At 43.3% G+C, this 26,283-nt stretch overlaps 1 protein-coding gene and 1 long non-coding RNA gene across 2 annotated transcripts; both read right to left on the bottom strand.

Moving 5' to 3' along the window:
• Positions 1-9,268: 9,268 nt before the first annotated feature.
• On the bottom strand, positions 9,269-17,790 carry RAB33A (RAB33A, member RAS oncogene family). Its single transcript, XM_079961575.1, has 2 exons — positions 17,236-17,790; positions 9,269-9,879 (listed from the first exon to the last, which is right to left on the bottom strand). Exons 1-2 carry the CDS (start codon positions 17,428-17,430, stop codon positions 9,424-9,426), a joined length of 651 nt encoding a protein of 216 aa, XP_079817701.1. The 5' UTR covers positions 17,431-17,790; the 3' UTR covers positions 9,269-9,423.
• A 3,042-nt stretch (positions 17,791-20,832) lies between these two features.
• On the bottom strand, positions 20,833-26,046 carry LOC307208370. Its single transcript, XR_013835124.1, has 2 exons — positions 24,227-26,046; positions 20,833-21,020 (listed from the first exon to the last, which is right to left on the bottom strand). It is a non-coding gene; the product is annotated as an uncharacterized lncRNA (long non-coding RNA).
• Between the last annotated feature and the right edge of the window lie 237 nt (positions 26,047-26,283).

Genomic DNA, 26,283 nt, shown 5'->3' with positions numbered 1-26,283 from the left:
GTGCCAAGCGGTGTCGCTCTAGCCTTTCACATCCCTGTGGTGAAAATTCTTCTGTCCTTCGTAATGGGAGGTTCCATTGGGGGGATCCGATTACTCTGGAGCGCGGGGCTTCGATTCCAATTGTCTGCGTTTTGATTAATAAATAATATGCATATATTCAAACTAAATGTCAATGCAATAAACATGTTTTAATGCTTTTAAATTTCATAAACCCTTTTTAAGATGCAGAAGGTTTGAATTCCCACGTGTTCAAACCAAGGTGTTTAAAAATGTGGGTGGCGGCGGACACTGGTGGCTGTGCTCCTCGTGTGTAAATTGTACAAGGGGCATCTTTCCTAGTGAGTGAGGCGGCCCCTCAGGGAAAGGCCCTGGAAAAGAGCGTCTGCTTTGCATAGAGTTTAAAAAACAGTGGAGAATCAGGGTAGGTTATGTCATAGCTGTCAACTTTTCCCTTTTCTTGGGAGGAATCCTATTCGGAATAAGGGGATTTTCCTTTAAAAAAAAAGGAAAACGTTGACAGCTATGGGTTTTGTTATTAGTTGCCTTCCACATACGTTCCAAGGCAATGTACAAAGTATAAAGAAACAAGTAGAAACAGTTACTACAGCACAAACAAAACAAAAGAATTTAAAAACAATACAAAAATGGACACATACTCGTCCAGCTGGAAACTGTCTTAATACAGTACTGTGCTGTTAATTCCTTATAACCCGTCACAGGACCGTATGTGGCAGGAAGGTGGATAAGAAATTAGTAACAGTAATAATAGCATAGTAATAATAGTTTCCGGTCAATTCAACTACATGCATACCCTCCAACATTTCTCCCATTAAAATAGGGACGTCCTATTCCATAATAAGAATAATAAGAATAATTTTATTATTTATACCCCACCTTCTGACTGGGTTGCCCCAGCCACTCTGGGTGGCTTTCAACATATATAAAAATACAATACTGTAATACATTAAACATTTTTTTAAAAAAAACATTCCTATACAATGCTGCCTTCAGATGTCTTCTAAAGGTTGTATAGCTTTATCAGAATTCTAAGGTATCAAATATAGAATAAGTGGTCATAAATGCACAAAACCACACACACCTAAGTATATAAACCACATGTTTGAAATAGTACAGGAGAGCAATCCTGAAGCCATTTTGACTCTCCCAAAGTGACCACAAATGTTCCTCTGCAATAGGAGGAAATGGGGAAAGCTTTCCAGTTGTATTTTCACTTGCAAATCCCATTAACAAAACTGCCTGCAATTCAGTCCCTCCCTTCTGAAATTAGGGTAAAGTTACCAGATTTTTTTCCAATGGTCTTGGGCTAAGGGGTTGGCAATTTCAAAAGCCTTTAAAGGTTCCTGCACGCTATTTTTTTTTTCCTTTTTTAAAAAGAAATAGAAGAATTTGGACAGGTGGCAGGTTTTAAACTGAATAAGAAAAAAACCAAAATATTGGTGAGAAACATAGACCAAGAAACTAGTGAAAGAATACAGCAACAGACTGAGATTGAGGTGGTAAAGAAAGTGAAATATTTAGAGATTGTATTGACTCCCAGAAATATTGACTTGTTTCAAAATAATTATGTACCAGTATGGAATAAGGTTAAATGAGACTTAGAGGTGTGGGGTAGAATGAAATTATCATTTTGGGGAAGAATTGCAACGATAAAGATGAGTGTGTTACCGAAAATGCTGTTTTTGTTCCAAGCAATTCCAATAATTAAAGGAGTTGCAATATTTAAAGGAGTTGCAATATTTAAAGAGTGGCAAAAAGTGATTTCAAGATATATCTGGCAGGGCAAAAAGCCGAGAATAAAATTTAAGTTGTTAACAGATTTAAAAGAGAGGGGAGGCTTCACCCTGCCAGATATGAGATTATATCATGAAGCATCGTGCATATGTTGGTTGAAAGAATGGATGAAATTAGAAAATACAGATTTGTTAGATCTGGAAGGTTATGATAATAGATTCGGTTGGCACACATATTTATGGTATGAAAAAAACGAGTGCATAAAGGTTTCAAAAATCATATTATTAGAGGATCTCTGATTGAGGTATGGGGTAGGTACAAAAACCTACTTGAACCAAAAATACCACACTGGTTATCACCATTAGAGGTGATGAGTATTAAAAAGATCAATATGACTGGGAGGTGGAATACATATGGGAGTTTAATTGAGAAAGAGGGATGTAAGTGGAAAATGAAACCATATGAAGAAGTGAAAGAATATGTAAATGATTGGCTGCATTACTTTCAGATTAATGAAATGTTTAGAAAAGAGGTTGCAGAAAGAGGTTATTTTGAAAAAGAATCTAGGTTTCAACGAGAAGTATTGAATAATGAAGTTAAAAATTTATCTATGATGTATAAATTATTATTGGAATGGCATTTGAAGGATGAAGAAGTTAAATCAGTTATGATTCAATGGGCCAAAGACTTTGGATATAACATTCAATTTGATGATTGGATAAAATTGTGGAAGGAAGGGATGAGATTTACGGCATGTACCACAATTAAAGAAAATGTTATGAAAATGATATATCGATGGTATATAACACCAGTTAAAATAAGTAAGATGTATAAGGTGAGTAATAAATGTTGGAAATGTAAGGAGAAAGAAGGGACATTTTATCATATGTGGTGGGAATGTAAAAAAATGAAGTGCTTCTGGGAAATGATATATAATGAGATAAAGAAAATACTGAAATATACATTTGTTAAAAAACCAGAAGCATTTCTATTAGGAATACTAGGTGGTGAAATAAAAAGGAACGATCAGAAAGTATTTCTGTATGCAGTAACAGCAGCCAGAACTCTTTTGGCCCAGAAATGGAAACAAGAAGAAATGCCTACGATTGAAGAATGGAGATCGAAATTAATGGATTACGCGGAACTGGACAGATTGACAGGGAGGATTCACAACCGACAAGACCAAAGATTCACTGAGGACTGGAGTAAATTTGCATAATATATTAAAAATATTTGTGATAATGATATAACGTTTGTAAGTTTTCAAGAAGCTCTGTAAGAAGATTTGGTAGAAATATTGTTTAAACAACATGGTAAGATAAGATATATATAAAGGTAAAGGTACCCCTGCCCGTACGGGCCAGTCTTGACAGACTCTGGGGTTGTGCGCCCATCTCACTTAAGAGGCCAGGGGCCAGCGCTGTCCGGAGACACTTCCGGGTCACGTGGCCAGCGTGACATCGCTGCTCTGGCGAGCCAGAGCCGCACACGGAAACGCCGTTTACCTTCCCGCTGGTAAGCGGTCCCTATTTATCTACTTGCACCCAGGGGTGCTTTCGAACTGCTAGGTTGGCAGGCGCTGGGACCAAGCAACGGGAGCGCACCCCGCCGCAGGGATTCGAACCGCCGACCTTTCGATCGGCAAGCCCTAGGCGCTGAGGCTTTAACCCACAGCGCCACCTGCGTCCCTTAAGATATATATAGTGCAATATAAATTAAGAAATGTGAAGATTTGTGATAATTACGGAAAATTATCAGACATGTTGATGGAAGTCTAAAAGAAAAAAAGATGTGTGATAATGTTATAAATTTGTTTTTATTGGAAAATTAATAAAAATTATATATATACAAAATAATAATAAAGGTTCCCGCACACTTTGTTCTGGGTCTCTATTACCTCCTTGCAAGGAGGGGAGGGAACTCTGTTGCAACAGAAAGATGAAGATCTGCCTTACTTTCACTATCCTGCCTCCATCCATTCATCTCTGGCTGATGACCTTATTCTTCTTTGGTGAGTAAGATTGTCTTCCATGAACACTGACTTAACAGTGTGTTTGTAAGTGACTGTGGAGGTCAATTCTGGATCCACACATCTTTCCACAGTGGGGACATAAGTTTCCGGGCTTAGGGGACTCAGTCCCTTGCAGAGTTGGACCAAAAAAACCAACCACTCCTAGTTTATATATCAATAGTTACTTATCTCCTTGGCTTGGGGTCACATAACTCCATACTCTTCAGCATTTTTCTGTTGAAAATAGGGACATTCTATCATATGCACCAACATTTATTCGATGAAAATAGAGACTTTCTAAAGAAAAGCGGGACATTTCAGAGTAAAATCAGAAACTGGGATGGCTTATGTTAATCTGGGACTGTCCCTGGAAAATAGGGACACTTGGAGGGCCAGCTACATGTTGCATCCAGCTAGTAATTGTAGACTAGTAGCTTTTGTGAGTTACTGTAAGTATCATTTAATTCACTGGTCTTCAACTCAGCTACTAGGTCATAGCCTGATCTAAGGTGGTGTGGGTAATGACAGCAGCACTACCTGCCCTCCGCTCCAATTATGGTATACTATAGTAATTAGAATAAGAAGTGGGTCGTCAAAGGCATGTTGGGTTGGTCCTGGGTCTGAAAAAGTTGAAGACTTTAACCAGATTGGAATGGGAGCATTGAAGAACTTGTCCTGAAATTTATTACACCAACAAACTGTGTTTTTATAGTTCGGCATCTTATTAACGATCTAAGCACTGTACAAATGTTTGTAAAAGAAACAATACTGTCCTGCTGGCTTAAAGAGCTCCTTTGGCATTTCTAGCTGGTGTGAGTAGGAAGGAAGCAAAGAGGTGTGAGCAACAGGGACCAGCCTCATAAAGAGCCAGCTAATTACTTTTCAGCAGGCAATGACATCACCAGTGCCTGATAAGTGTTGATCCATTTCTAAACATTTACCTCTCCTTTATAAACAACTACCACACTGGGCTTATTTGACCTCTGGCCTATTGCAGTGTGGTATCAGGAACCAAAGCTGCAGGGGCTGAAAGATGCCCCTGAGATGCCTTTTCCCAGGACAACCTCTCCCACACTCTCCCAGTGTTTGTATCAGGGCAGGTCCATTTGGTTACCAACAGGGAAGGTTGGTGTCCATTGGGACTGGTAGGATGGAAGGCTAGCAGGAGACTGAGGCAAAATGAATAGCAGATACAGAGCCAACCTTTTATTGTTTTGTCCCCATTCTCCTTCCAGCCAACATGTAGACTGTGGAGGAGGAAGCTGACAAGCAATTCCACTCTTCTGACTGGTTTAAAATAGGCAGGCAGGCAGGTTGGGGCTACCTGAGGGCAGACAGAGCTTGGTGGGTCCCATTTGGTCCAGAATTGCAGATATTTGACCATACAATACCTGTGCTTTGTCAGCCTCGCTGGCTCTCATTTAATATCTGAGCCAAATTTAAGACGTTTTTAATATTTAAAGCTCAAGAGTATTGGGACCAGGTTACCTGAATATCTGCCTTCCCTCATATGTACCTACCTAAACATTATGATCTCCTTCAGAGGTCCTGTACTGAGTGACCCCGTCAAATGAAGTAAGCGGGGAACCACTAGTGTAACCTTTCCCAACTTTGGGTCTCCGTATATTGCTGGACTAAAGCTCCCGTTATCCCAGAAAGCATGGCTCGATGGGCAGAAATGTTGGGAACTGTGGTCCAACAACATCTGCGGACCCAAGGTTGGGAAAGGCTGCACCAGGGAGTACACCAGGGAGTGGCATTCTGGTTATGGTACAGCCTTCCCAGAAAGCTTTGTCTGGCACCCCATTATTCCTCACCATTGGCTATGCTGGCAGGTACTGATGGGAGTTGAGAGTCGAACACAAGAAGCTGCCTTATACTGAGACAGACCACTGGTCCAGCTAGCTCAATTTTGTCTACAGCAGGTATGGGGAACCTTTGTCCTTCCAGGTGTTGCTGAACTACAATTCCCATCATTCCCTAATGACCATGCTTGCTGAGACTGATGGTTGCTGTAGTTCAGTAATATCTGGCCAAAGGCTTGCTACACATAGTCTACTGTAGCTTGCAGCACCTCTCCATGTGTCAGACAGGGGCATTCCCAGTTCAACCTGGAGATGTCAACATTAAACTTGAGATCTTCTGCATGCAAAGCATATGCTCTACCACGGAGCTATATACCCCATCCCCATATAGAGAGCAGCTTGTTCCCCATCTCTGCTCTAATCCACAAAAGCTGATGTATCAGTAAATGTTTCACAAGATCCATGCGGACCCCATCAATTATGTGGTTCCTTCCCATGATGGTGTTTCTCCTCCCACAAAGAGCTGGACAGGTCTGAGAAGAACCACATTAATAATACACTCCTCAGAGATGACCTAGGCTAGTTTTATGCCTGACCAGAGAAATTTAAATGGGATTCCCCATCTCCATGAAAAAAACATCACAATCCCCTCTATTTTTAATGTGCAGGTGGTGAGTGTCATTGCATATGTAATCAAAGTAGTACTTCCCATGTGTGATAGGGAGGCATCAGCAGGATCAGGGTAACTCCAAGATTTACAAAGTACAAAACATTTTATTTTATCTTTGTGAAAAAAGCCCCTAAAGGGGAAAACCATTGAGGGCTCTGAGCATGATCAGATGCCACAGAATGCTAATTGACAGCTGGAGGCAGTGGGGTGGAAAATAAGGAAGGAGGGGGAATGGAATGGAATGGAGTATCCTGAGCAGGAGCAGTTCATAATGCAACATTCTCTTGCAGATTCTGTTGCAGGTTTGGATGGATTTGCTGGGATAGCTCAGTCAGTAGAGTGTGAGACCTTTTAATCTGAGGGTTGTGGGTTTGAGCCCCATTTTGGGTAAAGGTTCCTGCATTGTAGGGGGTTAAACTAGATGATCCTTATGGTCCTTTTCAACTCTACAATCCTATGATTTTATGATATACTAATGCCAATTCAAGTCCTTTCATGCTTACAGAGTTGGAGCCAAAACAACACAATCCTTGTACAAAAGAGAGAGACCACTGGAGTTAAGCTAACCAGGAGTTTTGCAGATAGTTAAAAAAAATGTGCAAGGGGAAACACTTGCCCATGCTGCACTGAGGAAGATGCTTAGTGCTAGAGCATGTGCCATGCATACACAGTCTCAGGTTCAACCCCTGGCATCACCAGGTATGGTTTGTAGGGTACCCTGTCCAAAACTCTAGAGCTTGATGGACCAATTCATTCAACTCAGCATAAGGCAAAGTCCTATGTTTTTATTCCTTCCTCCCGCCCTGCCCTATAAAATGCCAGCCCCCTAATAGCTAACTAGCTGTGTAAGTAGAGAAAATAACAGACAACTAGGTAGACTGAAGTGGCTATTTTTAAATGTCCCCAAGGATAGAAGAGATGATTGCTCAAGCACATCAATGGAGAAACTATGACATTTAATGTAGCTGGGTTTGGGCATCATTGTGTCATAGCAGCTCCTCCATCCCCTGGTAATATAGTTTAGGAACCAGGCCTTTTAAAGCAAACTGACAGTATTGGAAGTGACACATCAATGAGCACTAGGATTCAACCTTTCAGCCAATCTTTGATGGGTGATGGGTCAGCTCAGAGATCAGCTCCAACTCAAGTCAGTGAGCACTGCTCTGTTCAGTACTGAGCATCCTGGTTAATCTAGTCAGGAAGAGAGGAGACCAGAACATTTACTGCCACCATTCATAGACAAGGCTGTGACAGTCAAGCCCTGGGCCTGCCTCCTGGTGACTCAGAAACCAGTGACAGCTGGTGAAACCAACAGCCAGTCAGGAGAAAGAGAGGGGAAGTTTTAAGTGTAGGCTTACAGTTTTAACTCTCAGGTAGGTACTCAAGAATGTAGACCGGGATTATATGTGGCAGAGCTTTCCAAACTTTTCATGTTGGTGGTGGCACACTTTTTAGACATGCATTGTTTTGCAAGACAGTAGTTCAGTTTTAATAGGATGATGTATAGATTGTATTTGACTCCTGTAAAATTAGCAAAGGTATATCATAATTGTGACAATTTATGTTGGAAATGTAAAGAAAAGGAAGGAACATTTTATCATATGTGGTGGACCTATCCCAGGGTGAAAGACTTTTGGTAAAAGATTTATAATGAATTGAAAAAAATGTTGAAATATACATTTATAAAGAAACCAGAGGCCTTTCTTCTTGGAATAACAGGCTTGGAATTGCCAAAGAAAGATGTTAAATTATTTTTGTATTAAATGTGTTAAATTATTTTTGTATGCCACAACTGCTGCTCGTATTTTGTTAGCTAAAAAGTGGAAAACCCAAGAATTACCAACAGTAGAAGAATGGCAGATGAAGATGATGGATTTTTCGGAGCTAGCTGACCTAACCGGAAGAGTCTGCGACCAGAAGGAGGAATATCAGGAAGAATGGAATAAATTTAATGATTATTTAGTTAAATTTGTTAAGTTAAACTAACCGGAAATAGCTTGCAGATACTTAATGGGCTTAGGATTTTGTTTATGTTAAGTGATGAATTAATATGTTTAACTCTATAAGGAGAAGATTCGAGGATGTTAATGTTTAAGTTAAATTTCAAAAAAATTGGGATTTGGCAAACTGTCACAAGGACATGCAATGAAAGTCAACCAAGGGGAAGCGAGGAAGTCATTTAACAAAGTTAATAACTGTAATTTTCAATAAGGCTATGATTTTTGTTATTTTTGTTTGTCTTGTGTGTGTGTGTGTGTGTGTGCTTATAATATTGTAAAAACCAATAAATTTTTTGAAAAATAAATTTATAGCAAACCAGAGGCTAAACTAACTCCTTTCCTAGCATTTGCACAACACACCTACACACTGCAGCCAACACACTAATGTGTTGTGACACAGTCTGGTCTGCATATTAGACAGGGACAGTTGAGATAGGAAGAAACTGTCAGTGTGGGCAGTTGGGGTTTGGGCTATCTGAGTGGGTTAGCTAGGCAGGGCAACCCAGTTTTGATTCCCTGAAGAGATCTTAAATTCCAGAAGGGAATGGGTTGGTGTTGCTGATTAGGAACATTAATAGCCATTCTAGGTAGGAAAAGTCTATCCGAATCTTAAGATGGAAAGAGTGCTGTTTTAAATTCTCTGTAAAGAGTTTGTGTCTTGAACTAAGTTTAGGGTCTCCCTTAGCATCACCATCATGCTTTACACTCTCATAGAGTTTGTAACTAAATAAACATTCAGTTTTGTTACCAAAGTGTCTCTTCATCCTTTGAACCTATGCATGGGAAATGAGTGAATATTGTGCAGCCTTTGCAAAAGTACACCACCTTGCTTGGCCGTGTAATCAAAAATACTACCAGAAACAGCTAAGTCTATACTTCTCTCCTGAGTTAATAACAGGGTTGTTGTTTTTCCTTTTAACATACCAATAAAACCAGTCACGTTACCCAGCACCCATCTTCAGTGAAGGTGGTTATCACAAGGGCTTGTTCAGATCACAAACCAGCAGAAACAAAGCTACAACCAAACCAGTTGAATGCCATACAAATTTTATTATTAACTTAACATTTAACTTAGATTGAGACAAGCGGGTCTTGTTTCAGTTCATTGAGGGACAAAAATCTGCCCTTCTCACTCACAGTCACACACATACCCATTAAATGGTCAGGAATTGCAACCTCAACAGTTCAGCAGGGACAAGGGTTTCTGCTGCTCCCGTCTGCATTAAGCGTCATTCTAGGTGCCTTCCCCTGCTGCCTCTCCATATCCCGATAAAGTAGAGACTTCTGGGCCTTCAGCCGGCAAGCCAGACACATGAAAATAGATTCCACATTCTGACTTTCTTTGGGGTCCTTGGCTGAGGTTTCAAACAAAAGCATATTATGTGCATCAGCAAACTTCAGGGCCATGCTGGATGGCACCTGGATCTGGTCCCGCAAGTCACACTTGTTTCCCACAAGCACTTTAGGGACAAGGGCAGGGACTGCATGGCCATTGCACTCCTCAATCCAGGTCTTAAGATTGATGAAGGAAGCCATCTTGGTGACATCATAGACGAAGACAACAGCATGCACATTGCGGTAGTAGTGCTCCACCATGCTCTTCCGGAACCTTTCCTGGCCTGCTGTGTCCCAGACCTGCACCTGTGGAACAGAGCAGAATTTCTGAAGAGTCTGCAAGCCAGGTAGAGAGTACATTCATGCAGGATCAGCTACAGCATTAAGGGTCGATGTGAAGGAAGATCCATAGCTCAAGGTATGAGCAACCTGCTTTGCCTGTATACAATCCCTGGTTCAATTACAGGTGGAGCTTGGAATGTCCCCTGCCTAAATCCTCAAGAGTTGCTCCCAATCTTTGTTGATAATATTGATCTGGAAGGACAAATGGTCTGACTGGCTATAGGGCAGCTATCTATGCTCATATGAAGGCCCTCAGTAAAGTGCTTTTGGCAGGCTCTGGGCTCACCCATCTGAGGCAGCAGGCAGCTACAAGTTGCCACTGAAACAAATTCCCACAATGCCCATGCTGTACTGTTGTCTTTTCATTTTGTATAATGGCATGGAGCCAAGCAATGCCAGAGGCACTGTGGGAAAACTAAACAAGGAAGCTCACAGACCCAGCCACTGTGTGTGTGTGCGCACAAGCGAGCAAGCGAGCGCGCATGTACGCACCCAAGACAGGAACCAGGGCAAATGAGCTCTGAAGGAAATGCTAGAATCTTTTAACAGCTGACAGAAAATGTTCAGCCTCCATTTATATCCAGCTTTTTCTTCAGGAAGCCCAGTGTGTCCCACATGGTTTTTCCTCCCTCTTTTATTTTATATAGTATAACCCCCTGGTATGGCCGAGATTTCTCCCAATTCATCTTCTGAGCTTTGTGGCTGATTCACAATTTGAAGCTGGACCCTAGTCTGACACACTTAGGCCACCACATTATCTAAGGTCATATCCACACCATTTAAAGCACATGGTTTTCCCCTAATGAATGCTGGGAAATGTAGTTTGCCTGCAATGCTCTGTAGGGGTAAACTACTGTTCTCAGGATTTTTTGGGAGAAGCTCTAACTTTTAAAGTGGTAAAAGTGTGTATTGGTTGTGATCTAGTTTAAAATATATGCGGATTTATAAACTGCTTCACAAGAAAAATATGCTGAAGGGGTATATTAAATAAAAATCAAATATACAAACCTAAAAGATTATGAATTCAATAAAATCAAAGTCAATTAAAGTTTTTTCTAAAATTATAGAGTTATTATCCCCTAATATGACCCATTTCATAGGTAGGGTCAGCCTTCTCCCCAGCTGAGACAAGGAGAGATTAACAAGAAGACATGGGCATACTGTACTTCCTAGCCCACACCTTTCTTAGTTGAGTAAACATGAATTGACCTCCCTTCACCTAATCTTTTCCCACAACCAACAATCTCCTCCACATGTTAGCCTTTGTTATCTGGTCTTGAAGCAAAACAAGGCCAAATGGCCAATCTTTGTCCTCAGAAGGTTTTCTGAGGGCCTGGAGGCAGAGGAGCTTCAAGGAAACTGGGTCTGCATTCATGAGGCAATAGGAATACATTGCACTGCTTAAGACAGGGGTGCCCATACTTTTTTTCAAAGAGGGCCAGATTTGATGAAGTGAACATGCATGAGGGCCAACCAAATTAAATCGACTGCCGGGCTGGATTAGGCCCCTGAAATGGACTTTGCACATGCCTGGCTTAAGACCATGTGGGCTCTTGAATGCTTCCTTGCTTTTTGTTGTTTTTTTAATTAAAAAAACCCACACACTGCATCTTCTCTGTAACCTGGGGCAGGCAGGCTCTTCAGGAGAAAAGTTTGCATGCAGATCTTGGTCTGCTGTGATGGCTTTATATTTGAAGTGACTTTTTCCACAGCCTGGTGCAGTTTGCCCGCAGCACTAAGCCAAAACCACAGCTAAGCATGAATGCACTAGTGTGTGGATTCTTACAGTAAAAAAGAATAGTGGCTGCTTCACTTCTTCCCAGGGTCATCCTGCTCCCATGCTAGTACCTAGAACTAAGGCATGCTCTGGCTTAGCATTATGGTTTGCCTCCTGCAGATAAGGCATGAACAGTAATCCAAAAGCAAACCTTGGCTACAGTTCATGGTTTGTTTGGAGTGAGACAAACCCCAAGCCTCAGAGTTCAGACTTAACACTACGCCAAACCATCCCTTAGCTATGGGGAATGAGAGCAACGGTCATTTTGACTGCATGTACCCACACACTCACATTATATGGGGTTATTTTTAGAGAACATGTTCATGTGGTTGGGAGAGGATGCAAGCTTGCCATACAGAGGGTAACATGTGCGTTTACAACCCTGCGTGGCAGGAAAAAGCTGCTGTGGGGGGAGAGGTTTGCAGTTAAGAAATTGCAGTGAGGAAAGGGTCAAGCAAAATGTTTCCTGCCAGCTCTCCACTGTCAACCTCCCTTTTTTTAAAGCATTAAAAAGAAAGAAGGACATTTTTAAACATTACATCTATTTGGGCACTCCAGGTCAGAACCCACAACTGCATGGCATCCTGACCACTGGGGTATCTGCAGTTTTCTTTAAAAAGGAGAAACAAAGAGAATGAGCTATCAGATGCAAGGGAAGACAGAGCTCTTTTACCTTTGACAGTTGAGCAGGACAGGGAATAATGTTGACTGCAGCAGCTTGTTAACCTTAGGAAAAGTAAAGGTAAAGGGACCCCTGACCATTAGGTCCAGTCGCGGACGACTCTGGGGTTGCCGTTCATCTTGCTTTACTGGCCAAGGGAGTCGGCATACAGCTTCCGGGTCATGTGACCAGCATGACAAAGCCACTTCTGGCGAACCAGAGCAGCGCACAGAAACGCCATTTACCTTCCCGCCGGATTGGTACCTATATATCTACTTGCACTTCGTGTTTTCGAACTGCTAGTTTGGCAGGAGCAGCGACTGAACAACGGGAGCTTACCCCGTTGGGGGAATTCGAACTGCCGACCCTCTGATCGGCAAGTCCTAGGCTCTGTGGTTTAACCCACAGTGCCACCCGCGTCCCTAACCTTAGGTAAAGATAACTGCAACTACACTAACTCCCTCTCCTGAACAAAATTCCCTACTGTTCTGAACTGCGCTTGGGAACTGTGGATAGAAAAAGGAGAAAGGTGGACCTGAGAGTGGTGGATAGGTCAGATGCTATGGCTGAATGCTTATGAAATTGCTCTGTAGAGTTTGAGGTGGGGTTGAATCCCATGAGCACCTGCTCTTTCGGAAGGGGCTGTAGCTCAGTTATGCAGTATATGTTTTCCATGCAAAAGGTCCAAGTCCAAGCCCTGGCATCTTCAGGTAGGGTTGGGAAAGATCCATGTCAAAACCCTATTGGTTGTCCATGTAGACCAGCCTTTCCCAGCCTGGTGCCCTCCAGATTTTTGGACTATAACTCTCATCAGTCCCAGCCAGCATGACCAGTGGTAAGGGATGATGTTAATTGTAATCCAAACCCCCTAGAGAGCATCAAGTTGAGAAAGGTTAGTATATTAAGTTTAAACCCCGCCACTTTGCCAAATCCCTCTATTTTCTGCAGGGCTTCTTGTACACTTTTCTTTGGATCTTCTAATGTTATAACTAGATTGACAGCAAACACTTTTATTTTAAACTCTTTTACCCCCACCCTAACCCCTCTAATTTCTGATGTTTCTCTCAAATTCTTATTTAGAACTTCCAAAGCTGTAATAAACACCAAAGGTGACAGGGGACACCCCTGTCTGGTCCCCTTGGAAATTTCAAAAGTGTCCGACAAATTATTATTTATAATAAGTTTGGCTTTTTGTTCTAGATATATGGCTTCAATACCTTTGAGAAAAGACCAATAATGTTAGTTAAAAACATGAACAAAGAAGAAACAGAGGAATTGCAACAGGAGACAGGAATCATGGTGACTAAGAAAGTGAAATACCTCAGAATATGGTTGACAACAAAAAATATAAATTTGTATAAAGATGATTATGAAACTACATGGAGAGAGTTTAAGAAAGATCTAGAAATTTGGGATAGGCTGAAACTCTCTTTCCTGGGCAGAATATTGGTGATTAAGATGAATGTTTTACCTAGAATGTTATTCTTGTTCCAAACAATTCCAGTGATTAAGGGGACAGGAGAATGTAGAGAGTGGCAAAAAATACTGTCGAGATTTGTCTGGCAGGGAAAGAAACCGAGGATTAAAATGAAAATTTTGATAGATAAAAAAGAAAGAGGCAGATTTGCCCTACCAGACATGAATCTCTATTATGAAGCGTCCTGTCTCGTATGGCTAAAAGAATGGATAACACTGGAAAACACAGAACTTTTGGATTTAGAAGGGCATGATAACAGGTACGGGTGGCACTCGTATCTGTGTTATGATAAAATAAAGGTCCATAAAGGTTTTTTAAATCATATGATAAGAAGGTCAATCTATGAGGTGTGGGAAAGAAATAAAAAAAAATATTGGAAAGGAAAACCCCATGGTGGATATCGCCAATAGAAGTGTTGACCATCAAGAAAGTTAACATGGAGGGAAAGAAGAAATTACCGGTACTAGAAAAATTACTAGAAAAATGGAACAAGGGATAAAACTTAAGCCATATGATCAAAGAGAAGGTATGCTTACAGGTTGGCTGCAATACCATCAGCTTAATGATATACTGAAGGATGACACAAAGAAAGCTGGGTTTGAAGACAAAAAAATCAAGATTTCAAATAGACTTAATAGAAGGCAGAGGTAAAACATTATCCAAAATGTATGATTTGTTATTAGAATGGTTTACAAAAGATGAGGAAATGAAAGCAGCAATGATAAAATGGGCTATAGATTTTGGGCATAATATTGAATTGGATGCATGGTATGAGTTGTGGAAGGTAAATATGAAATTTACGGCATGTACGGCTTTAAAATAAAACCTAATGAAAATGATCTATAGGTGGCATTTAATAGCGGTAAAGCTGGCAAAAATGTACAGGATGAAGGATAAAAAATGTTGGAAGTGCAAAGAGGTGGATGGAGATTTCTATCATATGTGGTGGACTTGTGATAAAGTTAAGAACTTTTGGGAGCTAATTTATAATGAACTTAAGAAAATATTTAAGTACACTTTCCCCAAAAAACCAGAAGCCTTTTTGTTGGGTTTGATGGTGAAATAAATTAATAAAGTAGACCAAAGATTCTTTATGTACGCCATAGCTGCAGCAAGAAATATACTTGCCCCAAACTGGAAAGTGTAAGAAGTCCCAACCATTGCGGAGTGGCAGACGAAAATGATGAGTTATGCAGAGTTAGCCAAACTGATGAGAAGAATTTGGGACCAGGATGATCAGAGGTTTCAAGAAAGTTGGAGTAAATTTATGGTGTATATAAAAGACAATTGTAAAACTTTAAAAACACTGGCAGGATTGAAATAGCTCTTACAATGTATGGCAGATATAAGATTAAATAAACAGAATATGCAATATAAGAAAATAAGGGATACTCGCTGAAGTATCCCTTCAGGGGATGGGAAGTTGTGAGCCTGGCAGAGCTAAAGTAATATGATTTTCTGTATTGTATTGTTAAAGTATGAATAAGGAAAATAATAAAAAATTTACTGGAAAAAAGAGAAAAAAAGAGAAAGGTTAGTATAGGCAAACTCCTATATGATTTTTTGCTCTTTAAAGGTCTATGACTCATAGAAGCATACAATTGTAGAGTTCGAAGGAACCCTAAACATACCAAACTCCTACAACCATTCCTCATAAGGCTTGGTTTCCAAACCCTTGATCCTCTTGGTTACCCTCTGCATACATTCCAGCTTGTCAATATCCTTCTTAAACTGAGTATGGCATTAGTATGTAACGTATACTTTGCCCTGGAATTTACTGTAACTGAGCAATCTGAACATTTCTGCAGATGCCGATTTTATGATATCTAAATATTCTGGATTTTATATCTTTCTTCTCCCATCCCCAATGTCAATATGTGTGCTCTCGATTGGCCTAACATTACAAGGATGTAGCAGAGATGACTGAACCAGGACACATATATCCAGTCCTTAATTCCTGGTGTGCAAAAGTGATCCAAAACTAAAACATCCAGAGTTAATAACAGCATCAGAATCCCACAGTATAGGTAGTCCTTGTGCAATCACACAGAGACCTCAACAGAAGTCTGCATAACAGAAGCACCAGGGGCTGAGTACAGTTTCTGGGCTGTGATGTGACTGTGAGAATGCACTGAAATCTCGGCCCTGCTCATACCTCCCCCTTCTACCAGTGTATCTCCCCCACACCTTGTCCATTCTACTGGGAAGGAGGTGTTTGCTTAGTGAAACATGTGAAGTAGCCATAAAGAACAGAGCATCTGAGCACAGTACAGTTATGGAGGCTGGTTCATTCATGCATGCCAATTGATTATGGACATGGTAGTGAACTGCCTGTAGGAAAAGGCCATCACAGATTCCAGCACTGAAGCCAGAACTTTCATATCAGGCATAACAGGGGAGGAGGGTGTCAGTTCACAGATGCAAGTCATCAAGTAGTTGAGTAATGAAGTGATGTAAATGCAGTGAGCACTATGCCCTGGCCCTCTATTTCTCTTGCCACTATAGGGCATCACAACCAGCTATAGCAATCAGGAGTTGCCAAGTTGGGGGTGAGGGACGGGGAATGCTTCCACCACACTTGACTTCCAGACACTGTGGAGCCCTAAAACACTTGTAATTTTAGAAATTAGTCACTGTGAAATTAATACCCCAACCTTCAGAAGAACCTGGAGCCAGAATGATGTAAGTAGTTAGGGAGAATATACATGCAACACAGTCAGCCATTGGTCTGTCTATACTGAATAGCAGAGCCTATCCAGGGTTGCAGGCAGGGTTCTTTCTTCCAGCTTTATCAAGGATTGAACCTGGGACCTTCTGCATGCAAAGCAGGAGCTCTACCACAGATTTACGGCCCTTCAAATCCTTACTTAGCCATTAAGTTTACTGGGCCAGTCCTCGTTTTGCTGTCTCTCCCTCCCTCATCATTTCCCACCCAATAGGGTTTTTGTGAGCATATTAAGATGGTGGTGGTGACAACAGCACCAGGATTTGGATTAGACAAAATATAGACATCTTACACACTGTGCCTTAAGAACCTTGCAGTTCAAGGTAGATTGCCTACTGTTGCTCCTCCTCCCCAAGCCTGTCTTATACTGGTTTCCCGTTACTCTCCCAAGACCAAACAGGGTTCTATAGCCTGCTTCTCCGGGAGTCCATCGATTTTTTGCTCCCCAGCTCTCCTCACCTCCATGGGGCGCCCTACATCCTTTCAGACATGGCAGCAATAGAAGACGAGCGGAGCTTTCAGAAGCAGCATCTTCAATTATGGTTGCTTAAAAAAACACCCCGATAACAACAGACGAAGCCACCTGGAAGGAGGACGCGGCTCCCAGAAAAGGCTGTGTGCACCAGGCCCGACTACCCCGCTCTCTCCCTCTTCCCTCCCTGCTTTTCTTCGTGCTGTACCTTGATGTGCTCTCCCTCAATCTCCACCGCCTTCTCCCTGAAGTCCACGCCGATGGTGGCTTCGGTGTTTGCCGGGAAGGCTCCCCCGCAGAAGCGCACAGTCAGGCAGGTCTTGCCCACGTTGGAGTCGCCAATGACGATGATCTTGAAGATGCGCGTCTGAACGGACTGCTCCATCGAGGCTTCCAGCTCCATTCTGGAAGGACACGCCGTCGGCGCTGGCTAGCAGGCTAGGCGAGGATAAAGCTCGGCTTTTCCGTAGCGCGAGAGCGGGAGGAACGCGCCGCGCAAAAGGAACAAATAAGCAAACCCAACGAAGGCAGGACTCGACGGAAAAGCTCAGGGTTGGCTCAGTACGGCCGGCATGGCGACCGGGGCGAAACACAGCTCCCTGCCTACAAGACTCCAAGCTGACGGTCCAGCCAGCCGCATTTAAGCAATGAGTCGCAGCTGCGGGAGCACCCTCGAGTCACCGGCCAGGAGCCGCCCATCGCTCCGCGCTTCCATTGGCTGCCGACACCCAGCCGGCTTCCAGGGCACAGCCCCAAAGGCGGAGCCTTAGCAGCACCCCACCGGCGCCTTGTGTTGCGCTTAGCCAACTAGAAGGCAGGACGAGGGAAACCAATAAGCTTGGGTGGCCCCCACTTGCTTGCCGGCTCTCTCAGCTCCTAACTGTTCATCCCCTGCTGCGCATGGAAATGTGCTCATTTCCTTAGCGCTTGCTAACATCTGAGACGGGGGTGCTTGGTGACCCACGTTCTGCTGCTCAAAGGAATGTAAAAACAATTATAATAGAAGACACGTACGGAGGCCTCTCATGTTTACAGTGATGGAACGAACACATGCTGCCTAAACAACGCGCTCCAATGTCGGCGAGGGCTGTATTGCTGAGAATGTCGGGATAGGACTGGGAAGATCCAAGCTAAAATCCTCACTCATGAAGCTAACTTGACCTTGGGAGAGTCCAGCAGAAAATGATGCTTCTTGGACTTCAGCTCCCATCATCCCTGACTTTGGTCCATGCTTGCTGGGGTTGATGGGAATCTGCATCCCAACAACATCTGGAGGGCTCCACATTGACTAGCCCTGGCCAGTGGCCTACCTAGGGTCCCTTGTACCCTTGGCAAGGAGCTGCATATGCCCCCCCCCCCAAAAAAAAGAACCTTGATCCAGCACAGAAGATTCAATGGCATATGCTCTCGGTTAGGCTGTAATCTTAACCCTATTTACCTGGGACTAAATTCCACTGATGGGACGTGGGTGGCTTATGGGTCGCGGGTGGCACTCTGGGTTAAACCACAGAGCCTAGGACTTGCTGATCAGAAGGTTGGCAGTTTGAATCCCCGCAACGGGGTGAGCTCCTGTTGCTCTGTCCCTGCTCCTGCCAACCTAGCAGTTCAAAAGCACGTCAAAGTACAAGTAGATAAATAGGTACCACTCCGGCGGGAAGGTAAACGGCATTTCTGTGCGCTGCTCTGGTTCGCCAGAAGTGGCTTAGTCATGCTGGCCACATGACCTGGAAGCTGTATGCCGGCTCCCTCGGCCAATAAAGCGAGATGAGCGCCGCAACCCCAGAGTTGGACACGACTGGACCTAATGGTCAGGGGTCCCTTTACCTTTAAATTCCACTGAAATTTACTTCTGAGATTTGGTTAGGATTTTACTGTTAGCGTGGAGAAGATTGTGCTGCAGAGTTGTCTTTAAACATGCTTACCCATAAGTGAATCCAATGTGAATTCTGTTGGGTTTGGTATATAATTTTAGGTTTGCTGTTTTAATCTGGTCTAGAAGTAGTGACTAACTAAATGGAATATAACTGGTTGGCGTCTGTCTTGGGCAACAATGGAGGAGTGCGCCTTTGGGTGTGAAGTCAAAGGTTGCAGTGCTATGGCTGTAGAGACTGATGCAGGAGAGACATGTTTTGTTGCAGCTGGGGCAGATGAATATAATTAATTGTGCAGTATTCATAAGATGGGACGCAGGTGGCGCTGTGGGTTAAAGCCTCAGCGCCTAGGGCTTGCCGATCGAAAGGTCGGCGGTTCGAATCCCTGCGGCGGGGTGCGCTCCCGCTGCTCGGTCCCAGCGCCTGCCAACCTAGCAGTTTGAAAGCACCTCCGGGTGCAAGTAGATAAATAGGGACCGCTTACCAGCGGGAAGGTAAACGGCGTTTCCGTGTGCGGCTCTGGCTCGCCAGAGCAGCGATGTCACGCTGGCCACGTGACCCGGAAGTGTCTCCGGACAGCGCTGGCCCCTGGCCTCTTAAGTGAGATGGGCGCACAACCCCAGAGTCTGTCAAGACTGGCCCGTACGGGCAGGGGTACCTTTACCTTTACCTTTATTCATAAGATAATCAGAATAAATAATAAGACTATGGGCAAGTGGTTCTCAATTCTAACTGAATAAGGTCAACCTCAAAGATAGAGGAAAATCCCCAGAAGGAGACGCCTTCCATAAATGATGCTTGATGGTAAATAGGGTTTTTGTTCTCCTGGCATGTTAAAGGGTGTATGAAGTTTTTCAGCTGTGACTCTGTTGTCATCCTTGGAGAATTCCAGAGCAGAAGACTAGGTGAAACCAGAAGCTCTCCTGCTTGTGGCAGAATTGCTGAAGGGGTTGGCACCTGCTTCAGCAAAGCAGCATCTTACAATGCTGGTGAAGATGACAGTTAGGATTAAGCTGCTGCTGCTACTATACAAAGTTTAGGCTCAGTTGTTTCTGCTGAAGCGATCTTAGAATTCTGCCAAGCCTTAGATCAGTGCTCACATTATACGTGGTGCCCACAATACGTTGCTCAGGATTGCAAATGTGCCTTTGGATCCTAAAAAGTGTTGACCACCACCTGGGATACAGAAATGATATTGGCACATGATTATGGCTGTTGTCATTTCTATCAGCCTTCCCTTTTGTTTACAAAGTGCTTTATGCAATTTTTATATCTTTCATATCTTCTTCAGTCTGCAGGCTGATGCCCTGTTCTTGGGGATTCAGCAACTGTACCCATTTAGCAAATAGCTTGCACTGCAACTCCATGCTCAGAACTAGGGGCCCCCTCCAGTCATCCTTTTTGTTTCATTTTCCTGTGCGCTTCCCTGCCCTTCCCTTGAGCACAATGGAAATGAAGCAGACAACCAGGTAGTTTCACACCACAGGTTTGAGATCCCCCAAAATTGTGCACTCAGTTCTTTCTTTGTTCCCCCACCCCACTCCCTGAAGGGGCCACACACTGCCCAGATCTATAATCCTTGCCCATCACCTTACGAGATGGTTGTGAGCAGGTAGAAGAGCAGGGACTCTCCCAACCAAGACTGCCTGGTAACCCAGGAGTGCCAAGCAACTGTGTGATTTTTGTGGAGTGTGTGTGCTACCTGCTGGGGTGGGGGCTAACTTGGCCAGTCCCCCTAGGTACACCTCTGCCTAGGCCAGTCAATCTCTCTCTTAAGTAGGGTTGTTGCGAGGGTATAAATGAGGGTTTGGTGATAAAGGAGTCCATGGACACTGCCTTAAGCTCCTTATTGGAAAGGCTGGATAGACAGGTAATAAACCCTGACATCTGTATGACTTGCTGCTAGGAAAATAGAGATAGACACAAGCAGAAAGTTCTACTCGTAGCAGACTCTTATTCACTCACATTCCCCAGGTCTGGCCTTTAAAGCAGGTATTAGGGCTAAAGCATGTGGAAGAATTGAAAACTGATTTCATCCAATGGCATATATACAGTCAGGTGTGTTTCAGTAGCAATGGCGCACATACATTTACAATACTCCATGCTTTAGCAGAGCACTAACCTCTCATTCCCCTTCATGGATCACTGCCTTGCCGTGGTGAAGGGGCTTGAATAACTCAGAGAAGCTATGAACTATGCTGAGCAGGGCACCCAAGATGAACAGGTCATAGTGGAGAGTTTTGACCAAATGTGATCCACCTGGAGGAGGAACCGGCAAGCCACTCCAGTATCCCTGCCAAGAAAACTCCATGGACAAAGACAACAGGCATATAAAAGTTATGACGCTGGAAGATGAGCCCCTCAGGTCAGAAGGCGTCCAACATGCTACTGGGGAAGAGCGGAGGACAAGTACAAGTAGCTTCAGAGCTGATGAAGTGGCTGAGCCAAAGCTGAAAGGACGCTCAGTTGCGGATATGCCTGGAAGTGAAAGGAAAGTCCAATGCTGTAAAGAAAAATATTGCATAGGAACCTGGAATGTAAGAACCATGAGCCTGGGCAAGATGGATGTGGTCAAAAATGAGATGGCAAGAATAAATATTGACATCCTGGGCATCAGTGAACTAAAATGGATGGGAATGGGCGAATTCAGTTCAGATGACCATCATATCTACTACTGTGGGCAAGAAACCCGTAAAAGAAATGGAGTGGCCCTCATAGTCAACAAAAGAGTGGCAAAAGCTGTACTGGGATGCAATCTCAAAAATGATAGAATGATCTCGATACGAATCCAAGGCAGACCTTTTAACAACACAGTAATCCAAGTTTATGCACCAACTACTGGTGCTGAAGAAACTGAAATTGATCAGTTCTATGAAGACTTACAACACCTTATAGAAGTGACACCAAAGAAGGATGTTCTTCTCATTATAGGGGATTGGAATGCTAAAGTAGGGAATCAAGAGATAAAAGGAACAACTGGCAAGTTTGGCCTTGGAGATCAAAACGAAGAAGGGGAAAAGCTAATAGAGTTCTGTCAAGAGAACAAGATGGTCATCACAAACACGCTTTTCCAACAACACAAAAGACGACTCTACACATGGACATCACAAGATGGGCATCATCGAAATCAGATAGATTATATTCTCTGCAGCCAAAGATGGAGAAGTTCTAGACAGTCAGCAAAAACAAGATCTGGAGCTGACTGTGGCTCAGATCATCAGCTTCTTATAGCAAAATTCAAGCTTAAACTGAAGAAAGTAGGAAAAACCACTGGGCTGGTAAGATGCAATCTAAATCAAATCCCTTATGAATACACAGTGGAAGTGAGGAACAGGTTTAAGGATTAAGATTTGCTGGACAGAGTGCCTGAAGAACTATGGATGGAGGCCCGTAACATTATACAGGAGGCAGCAACAAAAATCATCCCAATGAAAAGGAAATGCAAGAAAGCAAAGTGGCTGTCCAACAAGGCCTTACAAATAGCGGGGGAGAGAAGGCAAGCAAAATGCGAGAGAGATAGTGAAAGATACAGGAAATTGAATGAGACAAGAAGGCCTTCTTAAACAAGCAATGCAAATAGAGGAAAACAACAGAATGGGAAGAACCAGAGATCTGTTCAAGAAAATTGGAGATATGAAAGGAACATTTCGTACAAAGATCACCATAATAAAGGACAAAAGTAGTAAGGACCTAACAGAAGCAGAAGACATCAAGAAGAGGTGGCAAGAATACACAGAGGAATTATACCAGAAAGAAACGGATGTCTCATATACCCCAGGTAGTGGGGTTGCTGACCTTGAGCCAGACATCCTAGAGAGTGAAATCAAATGGGCCTTAGAAAGCACTGCAAATAACGAGGCCAGTGGAAGTGATGGTATTCCAGCTGAACTATTTAAAATTTTAAAAGATGATGCTGTTAAAGTGCTACACTCAATATGCCAGCAAGTCTGGAAAACTCAGCAGTGGCCAGAGGATTGGAGAAGATCAGTCTACATCCCAATCCCAAAGAAGGGCAGTGCCAAAGAATGCTCCAACTATCGCACAATTGCACTCATTTCACACGCTAGCAAGGTTATGCTTAAAATTCTACAAGGAAGGCTCAAGCAGTATGTGGACCGAGAACTCCCAGAAGTGCAAGCTGGATTTAGAAGAGGCAGAGGAACCAGAGACCAAATTGAAAACATGTGCTGGATTATGGAGAAAGCTAGAGAGTTCCAGAAAGACATCTACTTCTGCTTCATTGACTATGCAAAAGCCTTTGACTGTGTCGACCACAGCAAACTATGGCAAGTTCTTAAAGAAATGGGAGTGCCTGATCACTTCATCTGTCTCCTGAGAAATCTCTATGTGGGACAAGAAGCTACAGTTAGAACTGGATATGGAACAACTGATTGGTTCAAAACTGGGAAAGGAGTATGACAAGGCTGTATATTGTCTCCCTGCTTACTTAACTTATATGCAGAATTCATCATGCGAAAGGCTGGGCTGGATGAATCCCTAGCCAGAATTAAGATTGCCAGAAGAAATATCAACAACCTCAGATATGCAGATGACACAACCCTGATGGCAGAAAGTGAGGAGGGATTAAAGAATCTTTTATTGAGGGTGAAAGAGGAGAGTGCAAAATATGGTCTGAAGCTCAACATAAAAAAAAACGAAGATCATGGCCACTGGTCCCATCACCTCCTGCCAAATAGAAGGGGAAGAAATGGAGGCAGTGAGAGATTTTACTTTCTTGGGCTCCTTGATCACTGCAGATGGTGACAGCAGCCACAAAATTAAAAGACGCCTGCTTCTTGGGAGAAAAGCAATGACAAACCCAGACAGCATCTTAAAAAGTAGAGACATCACCTTGCCAACAAAGGTCCGTATAGTAAAAGCTATGGTCTTCCCAGTAGTGATGTATGGAAGTGAAAGCTGGACCATAAAGAAGGCTGATCGCCGAAGAATGGATGCTTTTGAATTATGGTGCTGGAGGAGACTCTTGAGAGTCCCATGGACTGCAAGAAGATCAAACCTATCCATTCTGAAGGAAATCAGCCCTGAGTGCTCACTGGAAGGACAGATCCTGAAGCTGAGGCTCCAATACTTTGGCCACCTCATGAGAAGAGAAGACTCCCTGGAAAAGACCCTGATGTTGGGAAAGATGGAGGGCACAAGGAGAAGGGAATGACAGAGGACGAGATGGTTGGATAGTGTTCTCGAAGCTACCAGCATGAGTTTGACCAAACTGCGGGAAGCGGTGGAAGACAGAAGAGCCTGGCGTGCTCTGGTCCATGGGGTCACGAAAAGTCGGACACGACTAAACGACTAAACAACAACAACCACCTCTCATTACTGGGGTATTTGATTAATTATAAAAGGATACTCTCAATTAATTTTGCATGTGTGTATATATATATATATAATAAAAAGGTGGTGAGCGGGTGGCGCTGTGGTCTAAACCACTGAGCCTCCTGGGCTTGCCGATCACAAGGTCGGTGGTTCGAATCCCTGCAACAGGGTGAGCTCCTGTTGGTTTTTCCCAGCTCCTGCCAACCTAGCAGTTCGAAAGCACACCAGTGCACGTAGATAAATAGGTACCGCTGTGGCGGGAAGGTAAACAGCGTTTCTGTGTGCTCTGGTTTCCATCACGGTGTCCCACTGCACCAGAAGTGGTTTAAGTCATGCTGGCCACATGACCTGGAAAGCTGTCTGTGGACAAACGCCGGCTCCCTTGGACTGAAAGCAAGATGAGCGCTGCACCCTATAGTCTCCTTTGCCTGGACTTTACCACCCAGGGGTCCTTGACCTTTACCTTTTACACACACACGGTTACAAAAGTTGCAGGTGCTAGATACCTTCTTAGCAACAAAGCAAGTTATTAGACTGCAGTTACATAATCTCCGCATTGGCTGTTCTGTCTGTGGTTGATGGGAACTGGAGCCCCACATCTGGAAGGCAATTCCTGATCTAAAAGCAGAACTATTACTTTATTCAAATTAACATTTGTGAATCAGTTAATATCCATTATGATAGGAACATAGGAAGCTGCTTTACCATGGGGTCATCTAGCTCTGTATTGTCTATACTGCCTGACAGTAGCTGTCCAGGATTTCAGGCAAGACTATCCCCCAGCCCTATCTAGAGTTGTCAGGGATGCAAAGCAGATTCTCTGCTACTGAGCTATGGCTCTTTCCAATGTCTCTGATCTATGGCCTGCTGACTGGGACTGATGAGAGTTGGAGCCCAGAAATATCTAGAGGACTAGTTTCCCCATCCCAAATTTAAAGACCAACGTACATGAGTAGGGGTAGGCAGACTCCAAGTTTATGAGATCCTGTTGTTAATAGGACCCCGAAATCCACCCATAGGAACCATGTATTGAATGTTGGCTTGGGTGATGCTCCTGGACATGCATTTAGAATAAAGAAAAGCACCGCTTGCTCAGGTAGCAATTTGTTTTCACTACCAGAATCAAAACCTTGACTCCAGTCCTTGGTTTTCCTCCAAAATTTGTTTCAGCAGCTTAATGGGGGGGGGGGGCTGTTTATTGTTGCAATTGCTAAACCACTGGGCATCCCAAACCATTGCTGATCTCCTGCAAATCACTAAAGAGCTTCATCTATATTCTGCCTGCATCTGTATTGTGGGACATTGCAGGGGTGGGAAAGATGTGGCTTTCCAGATGTTGCCTGACTCCAACTTCCAACATCCTTGAGTATCAGCTATGCTGGCTGGGGCTAATGGGAGCTGGGAGCCCCAGAAAATCTGGAGAGCCATAGTTTGCATGTCCCTGTCCTCGAGCTTCACATCCCTGAACATCTCACATTAATATGCCAGCATTCACAGAAATCAAACCCATGCTTCCCTGTCCCCCCAGCCTCTGGAATACAAACAATGTTCTGTGTCTCATACTGGGAATTTTTCCTGCACTGGAGAACAGACTTTGGCAACGTGTTTTCCAAAGGCATGGAGGTTTCTGAAAGGGTGGAGTGGCTTTTCAAGCCATGACTGATTGCCAAGTGGCAGCTGGACCCCACAGGCTGGACCCCATCTGGGACAATAAGAACCCCAGCTCACCATTTGTGACTGTCATCTTCAACCAGTGTGTGGGCAAAGCCATACTCTGCCACTTCTACTTTGCTGACACCTGGATGATGTTCAGCAAAAATTCCTTCCAATCAGGTGAACAGCCCTGGGAATAGTTTTATTTGCAAGTGCAGGATGAATTTTACCTATTATATGCTGTGATTCTCCTATTGTGTGATAATAGTGGGATATTATGATTATTTGATATTGTGATGGTGACTGTGTGATATGATTGTACGATTGTATATATTACAACTGCATATGATTGTATGATAGTATGGTTGTATATTATGATGTTACGAATGTATTGTTCT

The sequence above is a fragment of the Podarcis cretensis genome (assembly GCF_951804945.1).
Source record: "Podarcis cretensis genome assembly, chromosome: Z".
In the NCBI taxonomy this organism is placed as follows: domain Eukaryota; kingdom Metazoa; phylum Chordata; class Lepidosauria; order Squamata; family Lacertidae; genus Podarcis; species Podarcis cretensis.
Note: the sequence above shows the minus strand (reverse complement) of the source record. Positions and strands in the feature narration are given on the sequence as shown.

What these genes read in the sequence shown, in the direction of transcription:
- RAB33A (XM_079961575.1), bottom strand. Translation starts at nt 17,430, where the DNA reads ATGGAGCTGGAAGCCTCGATGGAGCAGTCCGTTCAGACGCGCATCTTC. An exon ending in TTGAGGGAGAGCACATCAAG is followed by an intron (nt 9,880 to 17,235) that starts GTACAGCACGAA and finishes TCTGTTCCACAG; the next exon opens with GTGCAGGTCTGGGACACAGC.